This window comes from Labrus mixtus, chromosome 2, assembly GCF_963584025.1.
Source record: "Labrus mixtus chromosome 2, fLabMix1.1, whole genome shotgun sequence".
Lineage (NCBI taxonomy): Eukaryota > Metazoa > Chordata > Actinopteri > Labriformes > Labridae > Labrus > Labrus mixtus.
In genome coordinates, this window is record NC_083613.1 from 33,462,540 (window position 1) to 33,472,539 (window position 10,000).

General features: G+C 45.2%; 1 protein-coding gene across 1 annotated transcript in view; it reads left to right on the forward strand.

Moving 5' to 3' along the window:
• LOC132993102 (sphingosine kinase 1-like) overlaps window positions 1-10,000 on the forward strand; it is a 32,733-nt gene that overhangs the window by 18,484 nt on the left and 4,249 nt on the right. Inside the window, exons 3-4 of the mRNA XM_061062771.1 lie at window positions 8,881-8,975; window positions 9,054-9,169. Coding sequence (XP_060918754.1) covers window positions 8,881-8,975; window positions 9,054-9,169 — 211 coding nt within the window. The remainder of the gene's footprint in view (window positions 1-8,880; window positions 8,976-9,053; window positions 9,170-10,000) is intronic.

Below are 10,000 nucleotides of genomic sequence, written 5' to 3' on the forward strand. Positions count from 1 at the left end.
CACACACACACACACATCCTGTCTCGCCTTCCGTGCTGAAAACAGACACAAACCGGCGCTTTCTGACAGGAGCTGTACTTTTTGACAAGTTAATCCTGGAGAATACATCAGAGTAGCTTTAATCCTCCTGAATCTGCATCTATATGAAAGAGCATGACGAGTGAGGAGTGAAGTTTGGATACCGCTGATACACTTCTGAAGTCAAAGCCGACGCTGTAATCTCTGCCGAGCGGCCTCGGCCCTGAATGAAGCCTCTCAGACGAGTGGTACTGGCACTCTAATAACTTTTAATAGATTCTCCATGTTTACTTAATGCTCAAATTAATTAAAGCTTAAAGGCAGAATGTTTGACATCTTCCACATAAATTAATCATAAATCCAGTCTGTCCTGTGTAAATGTGTCTCTGAGTCCTGACTGTCTACAATGAGGGAGAAGCTCGAGTCCCGCTGGCTGTGTTGTTGTCAGAGTCGTGTTTACATGGACGGGACGGCCGGCTCCTCCCCTTGTGTATAAAAGCTGTTTTAGTCAAGAACTAAAGAAGAAGAAGAAGAACATACTCACTGATTATTTGGATGTTAGTAAGAGTTTTTAGATCACGCTCATTCTGTGTCAATTTATATGAAGCTACGAGCTAACTAAAGAGCGCTAACATTAGCATGCTAACACAACAATGTAGGACACAGCTGATTGCAGCTCGAGCCGAGGACGATTTAGTCCGCCGCTTGCTCTTCATGGTGCTTAATCATGGTGCGTTCTAATTGATAACTCCTTCATGTGAACGTGAGTGTAGAGGGGTTGGAGGTGTGTCTCTGGTGGAGAGCGGAGGCTTCAGGATGGAGGAGGCGTGGCCAAACAGAGGTTTGTTTTGGTTTCATGCTGGAGCTCAAGGGCGACATCTACTGGATCAAAAAGTCGCACATTCTTCCTTTAATATGTGAGTTATAAGACAGGAATAAAAGTTCTAAGTTGCCAGGTTGTTGTACATTATGGGGATGTGTCATGATTTTCAAATATTCCTGCGACTTTTATCTGATCTTTCAAAAATACTTTTGTTGTTTTATTAATCCACACTTGGCTGAAATGGCTAATCAAAGTCCTTACTTTAGCCACCTGAGGTTAGGTGAGAAGTTGCCAACATACACTTTTGATAAAGCACGCCTCACATCGAGAAGGTCCAAAGACATGCTCGTTATGTTAACTGGTGACTCTACATTTCCTGTAGGTGTGAATGTGAGTGTCTACATGTCAGCCCTGTGATTGACAGACGAACAGTCCGTGGTGTATCTGGCCTCTCTTCTCACCCAATGACAGCCAGGATCGGCTCCAGTTCCCCCAAGATCCTGAACGGGAAGAACGTTGTAGATAATGGATGGATTCCGTCTCAAATATCTCATAAAGTCGTTGAATCTATGTTGAATTTTGATGGACCATCGCTCGTCTCACTCTCTCTCTCTTTTGCTCGTTGCAGCTTTAGGAAAAATTCCGACTCAAGATCTGATTTTTTATTGAAGCTTTGATACTTCTCAAATCTATCGGTTTAAAATATCAACATGTATCAATCAGAACAACGTGACAGCCTTGCGTACTCGCTCATTCTGATTAAAGAAGATGCTCTCTGAACAGTATTTGTTTCTCATCACAGCCTCGTCTCTGCGAGCTGCACGGCTCCAGTCTTCTGTGCGCAGACTCGTTATTGGATCTGGTCCGTGTGGCAGCTGCGGGCTCTGCCAGGGGTGGAGGGCAGATGAAGGATGACTGCACTGCTGTGGGAGAGTGTGTGTTTTTTGTTTCTGTGTGTACATTGTAGTAAAGATAGCACAATGTTTCCTCGCAGGCAGGAACCCCCCCCCCCCCCCCCCCCGCCCCGCCCCCCCGCTGCTCGGGCGTCCTCAGACGTCTGTCAGAGAGTATTAATTAAACGACAGCAACATGCTCGTCTTCCTCTCCTGCTCCGACTCATCGGCTCAGCGTGCTTCACCAGTATTTACCAGAGGAGACGGATATCCCCTCTGTGCTCCTGTCCTCCGTCCTCCTCTTTTAGTCTTTTGTTCTTTTTTTAAAACAAGAATCCGCTCGCTCTCTCACGGGTCATCTAACAATGTGCTTCTTTCTGTGCCGAGGGTTTGAGAATAAACTGCAGTGAAGAAGTTAACAGAGGGGACACAGATCTTATAGGAATCCTTAGAAGTGTTTATGTGTTGAAAATGTCACCGGACAACATTGAGATGATGTGGACGTTTGACTGGCCGGCTCTGTTCTCTCTGCATCAATCAAAGACGCACGAGTGACTCTGCATTCTGCTGTGAGCCGACCACACGGGCTCGGCCGGTCTTTATCTGATTAATGGAAAATAATGATCAAGTCATTCTCAGAGATTCGGCTTTAAGAGGCTTTTAAGTATCGCCACCTGAGGCACTCCCCTTAGTGTGTGTGTGTGTGTGTGTGTGTGTGTGTGTGTGTGTGTGTGTGTGTGTGTGTGTGTGTGTGTGTGTGTGTGTGTGTGTGTGTGTGTGTGTGTGTGTGTGTGTGTGTGTGTGTGTGTGTGTGTGTGTGTGTGCGTGTGCGTGCGTGCGTTCATTAGTGAGGTTACGCCCTCAGGCAGCTGAGTAAGCGGTCACAGTATTTACTGTGTTTCCTGCTTTAACAACACACACACACACACACACACACACACACACACACTCAGAGGCGGTGTTGTTAAGTGTCATCACCTGCTGTCATCTGGGTGTAGGAGTGCTGCAGTCAGGATGTACTCTCATCTTTAGAGGGATGAATCAGGGTAAACATGAGGACCGAGCCCGTTGTTGCCTCACGTGCACTGAGGACGTCCTCATCGGAGCATTTTGAAATTTGACAATGTAAAAATGTTAACATGAATTTAATGTTTCTCTGAGCTTTAGGGATATTTTTCAGCTCATAGGTTCTGCTCTGATATTTACAAAGTGGCTGTTTTGGTCCACATCAGAAGGCAGCAGATTTCAGGACAGAAGATCTGATAAACCCACAACGTGTTGCTCAGTATTAAAAACAGACGGACACAGTTACAGATCAGATGGTGACGACAGCAGAGCACTTTGCGATGATAGCGTTTCTCTATGACGACCATACACTGTATGAAACATGGACGACATCCCAATGAATCTTTATTTGTAGAGCGCCAATTCATAACAAGTGTTATCTCAAGACGCTTTACAAAAGACATCAACCACTGGTTTCCAAAGAGGCATTATGGATACAAATCGATTATAAACTTGATAAATTATCTTTACCAAGCAGCAATCTCTGGTGCTGTAAAATTAAGCCAATGGGAAAGTAAAAAAAAAAACTGCAGTTCCTCAGCTGTCCACTTGAGGCTGGCTCTAAACGCCAATGAATCTCCTTTAACATCCATGTTAAAAGCAGATATATAAACATGTAAGATGGACTTGAGCTTGTAGGGCTTTTCTCGTGCAGGTCACACCTACACATTCACACACTAATGGTAGAGGCCGCTGAGTAAAGAGTCCATCAGTATTAACTCATCCATTCACACACATTCACACACTGATGGTAGAGGCCGCTGAGTAAAGAGTCCATCAGTATTAACTCATCCATTCACACACTGATGGTAGAGGCTGCTGAGTAAAGAGTCCATCAGTATTAACTCATCCATTCACACACTGATGGTAGAGGCTGCTGAGTAAAGAGTCCATCAGTATTAACTCATCCATTCACACACTGATGGTAGAGGCTGCTGAGTAAAGAGTCCGTCAGTATTAACTCATCCATTCACACACTGATGGTAGAGGCTGCTGAGTAAAGGGTCCATCAGTATTAACTCATCCATTCACACACATTCACACACTGATGGTAGAGGCCGCTGAGTAAAGAGTCCGTCAGTATTAACTCATCCATTCACACACTGATGGTAGAGGCTGCTGAGTAAAGAGTCCATCAGTATTAACTCATCCATTCACACACATTCACACACTGATGGTAGAGGCTGCTGAGTAGAGTCCGTCAGTATTAACTCATCCATTCACACACTGATGGTAGAGGCTGCTGAGTAAAGAGTCCATCAGTATTAACTCATCCATTCACACACTGATGGTAGAGGCTGCTGAGTAAAGAGTCCATCAGTATTAACTCATCCATTCACACACATTCACACACTGATGGTAGAGGCTGCTGAGTAAAGGGTCCATCAGTATTAACTCATCCATTCACACACATTCACACGCGGCTGAAACAGAAACTGGAGTAATTTGGGGTTCAGCGTCTCGCCCAAAGTCACTTCAACATTCAAACTGTCACTTAGCCGCTCTACCTCTGTTTACATCCTGGTAAAAGAACAAACAGATTTGGTCGCTATAGCTCGTTTATGTTTATAGATTCACCAAATAAAATCAGGTTGTTTCAGTATTTCCAATATAGTGACCGCCATTATCTGGCTTCAGAACGCCTCTCCAGAAACCATCGGGTGACCCCACTGAGACTACGTCCGTGCTTTATGTAGTTTAGGATTTTTCCAGAAGAACTTTTTGGCCTGATGCGCCCCCTAGTGGTTGTGATGTTACATCCTCTAGGTGTATACAATGCACCAGTTTAACTCCGACCTGCAGTCTCACTTCTTTAAAAACGTGCATCCCCTGTCCCTCCTCGGGCTGAGACCAGAGGCCAGTAATGAAGCAGAGATCTGCATGACTGTAAAGAGTTAGTCACAGTCCACGGACTCTGCCCCGCAGGGAGAGACTCAGCTGGACAAAACTGCTGCTGCACTACTCCTCCTCTCTCCTCCCGTTACCCTCCTCTCCTGTCCTCTGCACCAGCAGACATCAAAATCACAACAGCCTCTCTCTGTCTCTGTCTTACCTCCGTCCCAACATCCCTCAGTGATGAGGAGGGTCGCATACTAAAACAACTCTCAGCTCTTCCTACCTTAGTTTACAGCCTCTGCATAGATGAGGAAATGTGATGTGACTGGACTGATAAAGAGGAATTGATTCTTTTATCCTGCAGAGTTTGTGAAAGAGAGGACGAGAAATCAGATCCCTCTCCAGAGAAGTGTGTGTGTGTGTGTGTGTGTGTGTGTGTGTGTGTGTGTGTGTGTGTGTGTGTGTGTGTGTGTGTGTGTGTGTGTGTGTGTGTGTGTGTGTGTGTGTGTGTGTGTGTGTGTGTGTGTGTGTGTGTGTGTGTGTGTGTGTGTGTGTGTGTGTGTGTGTGTGTGTGTGTGTGTGTGTGTGTGTGTGTGTGTGTGTGTGTGTGTGTGTGTGTGTGTGTGTGTGTGTGTGTGGATGGGATTACTGCATTGTTCTCCTCTTGTGTTGTAAAGTTACACAATGGCAGCTTTAAAGTGGAGAACGTGGTTTTTATTTACACAGACGCATAAAAGGAATAATTACATCCTGGTCTGTGAGAGGCGGAGTGATGTTGTAAACTGAGACGTGGAACATGAATATTGGATTTGGGGTTTTTCTGACATGGCTTCACAAAACGTGCAGAGGTCAGGGAGAGAGCAGCTTCTCAGGGGTCTAAAGTTGAGCAGAATTATAGTGTGCTAACTTCAACAGGTTTCATAACCAAGTCTCTATTCTCACATTTCTGTAGTACAAGACACGATATACACCAAGCAGGTTGATCAGTAGACTTTTATACATGTGAGCTTTTTAGGATTATTAAATATTAAAGGAGCAGTATGTAACTCTGACCCCTAGTGTGTAAAATGGGTACTGCAGTCCAAATTCTAAACATCATAGAGAGCTGTCTCCCCCCCCCCCCCCCCTCTCTAGAGTCGATGCTCACACAGGTCACCATGTGGTGGACTCTGAAGCTTCAGTGTTTATCCAGCTCTGCATGGGTCTGTAAACCTTTCTGTGTTCTAACCTCTCTCCATTTTTCAAAAGCATCTCCAATATTGATCCTAGTTTGAGCACGTTTCTGCTCGTGGAGCTTATTAGAAACATGCAGAGGCTTTTTAGGTCGGGTACAATCACTTCTATCTGAACCACTTCTCTTGCCCGCTTCCATCACTACAACACCTGTTGACCTGATAACTGCTCTCATATCTGACAAACAGAGGGGCGTCCAAAACAGCCGTGTGGGGGGTTGCCTTAAAACCGCCTACCTTCTCTGGTCCAAACAAATCCAGATCATTCAGGACCAGAATCTAAAGTTAGAAGGAGGACATACTGGCTGCTGCATTGTTGTCAGAGAAGCCAGTACTTCAACATGTTTCCTTAATGTCTGATCATACAGTAAGCTCACTTTATCATTTCACTGATTGCTCCTTTAATCTTTAACACCAGGACACAGCGTCTCTTTGTTTATCACCTCAGTGAAGAAAATTCTCAAATCACTGCCTCAGCGTGTGTGGATAATAATACGCTCTGTATGCATAATTAACCCACTGCTGTTAACAGCATCCTTGGGGTACACCTTCTGTTTTTCTGTCAAGGTTTGCAGCAGTTAAGAAATAATTAGGATGAGCACCTGCACGCTGTAAACAACAGGTCGGCCCTTTGATCTCGCTGCGTTGTGATAACCTGATGGTTCAGATCAGTCTGGTCAAAAAAATATCAGCTGCAGGAATAGTGGGCTCAGATACAAATGGATTATGACTGGAGCAACAAGGTATTAGTCCAGTAAGGACAGTGTCCTTACAGCATGGGGCAGGAGCTGATTTTTCCTCAATAAATCTCTGATATGAGGGCTTCTTTAAAGATTATTTTGGGCTTTTTATGCCTTTATTGTAGAGACAGGACAGTGGATAGAGTCAGAAACTCTCAGGGATTTGAACCCTGACGCCTGCTCTCGAGGACTTAACCCTCAGTACAAGGGGCGCATGCACTAATGGTTAAGCTACCGGCGCCCCAGATATGAGGGCTTTTTATAAAACATGTATTTGCAGAAGTGATCAGTCTGTCCTCTGATAGGTTGTGTTTGTATCCCAGTAGATATTTTTGTAGATAAAGAAAAATATGACCTCCATTTTTGTCTTTTATTCGAAGGCGTGGGAGAAGAGAAGTGCTGTTAGGCAGTTTGGCACTTTACATAGTTCATCCTCTCCGTCTTCTTCCTGCTCTACTTTTCAGAAAATGTGTGCTCAAACAGGCCGTTTGGAGATTTTCCCTTCATGACATCACTAAGGGCAGTAGCCCCTCCCCCAGGTGGGTGACACTCCCACAGCTAGGTGTTTGTTCTGCCCTCTGAGTCTGCCTTCTCACCGTAAACAATAGGACATGGAGCGAGAAAGACAGAGTACACCCAAGCCCTTCCAGAGAGGGGGCGTGGTCAGACACAGCTCATTTACATATTTAAAGGTACAGACACAGAAACAGCCTGTTCTGAGCAGGGCTGAAATAGAGGGGTTTATAGACATGATCAAATACAGGATCAGAGTGGATTTAGAACAAGAAACTTCACAGACATGTTTTGAGGAGCTCTGAGAATTATTTAAACTGGTTGAAGAGGAGGAGAATATGTGACCTTTAAAGCTGGGACGTTAACTTCCTGTTATGTGGTAATTAAGTGGTCTCGGTCAGAGATAAAGACTGATAGTTGTTTTAAAATATAAGAGACCATCAAGAGAGCTGCTTTGAAAGATGGTTAAAGCCTGCAGTGTTGCAGAGCCTCGGCAGGTGAAGCTGTGGAGTGAGTTGTGACAGTCGGCTACACTTGACTGACTTTGCTTCACACTTCAGAGCGCTCCGTCGGCCCTCTCCGGCTTCTTGTCTGACTCCACACGATCCCTGTGTGACCTCTTTACTACCCCTCTCAGCTAGTGAAACAGACTATCGGTAGTCGAAGCCGGCTGTCACCAGCGTCCCACTCCATCAGATCATTAATCTGACAGAGTGCTGCTGGGTAATTAAATTGTTCTAATCTAATTGGCAGCGTGCTAGACGCTTCATTTAAGACCATAGATCAGCTTTCCCTCCCACTATGAGACTTCAGTTCTCCAAACTGGACTACAAGGGGGACCAGGACTCGTTGGTCATACTCTGACTCATGTTGATACCATGTGTTTTAAAACGATGCTCAATCCGTTATTTTAAGGATCTATGGTTAACGAAAAGTGTCCAAGCTTAAAAACTTCAAAAGAGAGAGTAGCCATCTTCAGACTGCCGTTTCAAGCCGCCATATTTACGCCACTGTGACGTTTCGCCTTCAGTCTGAATGTTGCAGAAAAGCAGTCTGAAAACAAAACAGTCTTAATTGCACAAATTCAATTCATTGGCAATATTTTGAATGTTGCGTCCCCCTCTATTCCCCTCTTCATGGGCGGCCTCACAAACCGGCATCAGTATGGTTTGATTTTTTTTTTACCAGTATTACTTCTAAGTTTTAAAGTCTGTTGTCATGACAACCCTAGTCATGTGTAACTCGAGCTCCTGAGAGCAGAAGCCTTCAAAAAACGTCCTTGAGTGAGAAAAACAAAATGCATTTCACAACTCCATTAGGGCTGACCGTGACCTCTGACCTCTGAGTATTGCAGTTAAAAAAGCAATTTCTGCTTCTGAGTATCACACTTCATACGTCTCTCATACAGGAAACACCGACCTGCAGGCACCACGGACAGTTTGAATCATGGACGTAGTCTCAGAGACATTTTAAATGGGACCTAATGTGGAGCCTCTAGTGGACACTTGAGGAACTGCAGTTTTTTTTGCATCTTTTCATTGGCTTCATTTTTCTTGGCTCTCACACACACTTTCTACCAATATCTCAATCTGTGTGTGTGTGTGTGTGTGTGTGTGTGTGTGTGTGTGTGTGTGTGTGTGTGTGTGTGTGTGTGTGTGTGTGTGTGTGTGTGTGTGTGTGTGTGTGTGTGTGTGTGTGTGTGTGTGTGTGTGTGTGTGTGTGTGTGTGTGTGTGTGTGTGTGTGTGTGTGTGTGTTTCAGAGCATCAGAACCACGCCCGGGAGCTGGTGAGGGAGGCCGACCTGTCGCAGTGGGACGCTTTAGTCATCATGTCGGGGGATGGACTTCTGTTTGAGGTACAGAGACAGACACACCTCACTAGTTTTCATGTATTCCCGTCTGTGTGTTTGAACGTGTCTCTCTGTGTCTGACAGGTGATTAATGGTCTGCTGGAGAGAGAGGACTGGGAGGACGCCATCCGGACCCCGCTGGGTATCCTTCCTGGTGGATCAGGAAACGCTTTGGCAGCGTCGATACATCACTACTCCAGGTGAGACGCACTCTGAATCCTCAATAATAATAAAAAACGCTCTGCTGCGGTCCTTATGACTCTCAGTTCATGTGTAGAATAAAAATCTCTCAGAGTGCGCAGACTTCCTGTGTCTGTTAGTCGATCTGCTGTTTCTGTTGACAAAGCTGCACTGAAGAGTCAGTACTGCATGATCACCTCACAGAAACCAGTAAGACCAGTAAGGTCACATAGAGCTCTGAGCCGCCGGACTGAGAGTGTCATCGAGTTTCATTTAGTGACTTCTTGAAGTGAACATAAACATGATCGTCTTTTTGTAGCAGTGAGCTTCAGACACACACACACGTCGGCCTCTCAGAGTTAACACACACTCCTCTCATCTATAAATCATGAACGACGAGCTTGTGTGAGTGTTTGGAGTTTAATCAAGCAGAACAAAGAGCAGAGAGAGGAGAGGAGGAAGGACAGAGAGGTACAACGGACCAACAAAGAGACAAACAACACAACGAGCGAGCTGGAGGAACTTCTGCTGCTTCTTTATGTAGCGGTCTTTGATGTAACATCCACTGTTTCCACGGCAATGATAAACATTTCGGCCGTTAAAGAGGTCATATTCTGCCCTTTTTGGGGTTGGTATATTTAATCTATGTTCCTACTTTTGTACGTTCACAATAGCTAAAGTTATAAAAAAGTGTCTGTTTTCATGTACTGCTCCTCCTTGCTCCCTCTCCGCTCTGAGTCCGTCAGCTGCACTCTGTTGAGCCCACACTGTTAGACCCCACGTGGGCCAAGTCTGCTCTGATTGGTCTGCCGATCCGCTCTGTCGTTATTGGTCAGTTGCTCAGCACGCAT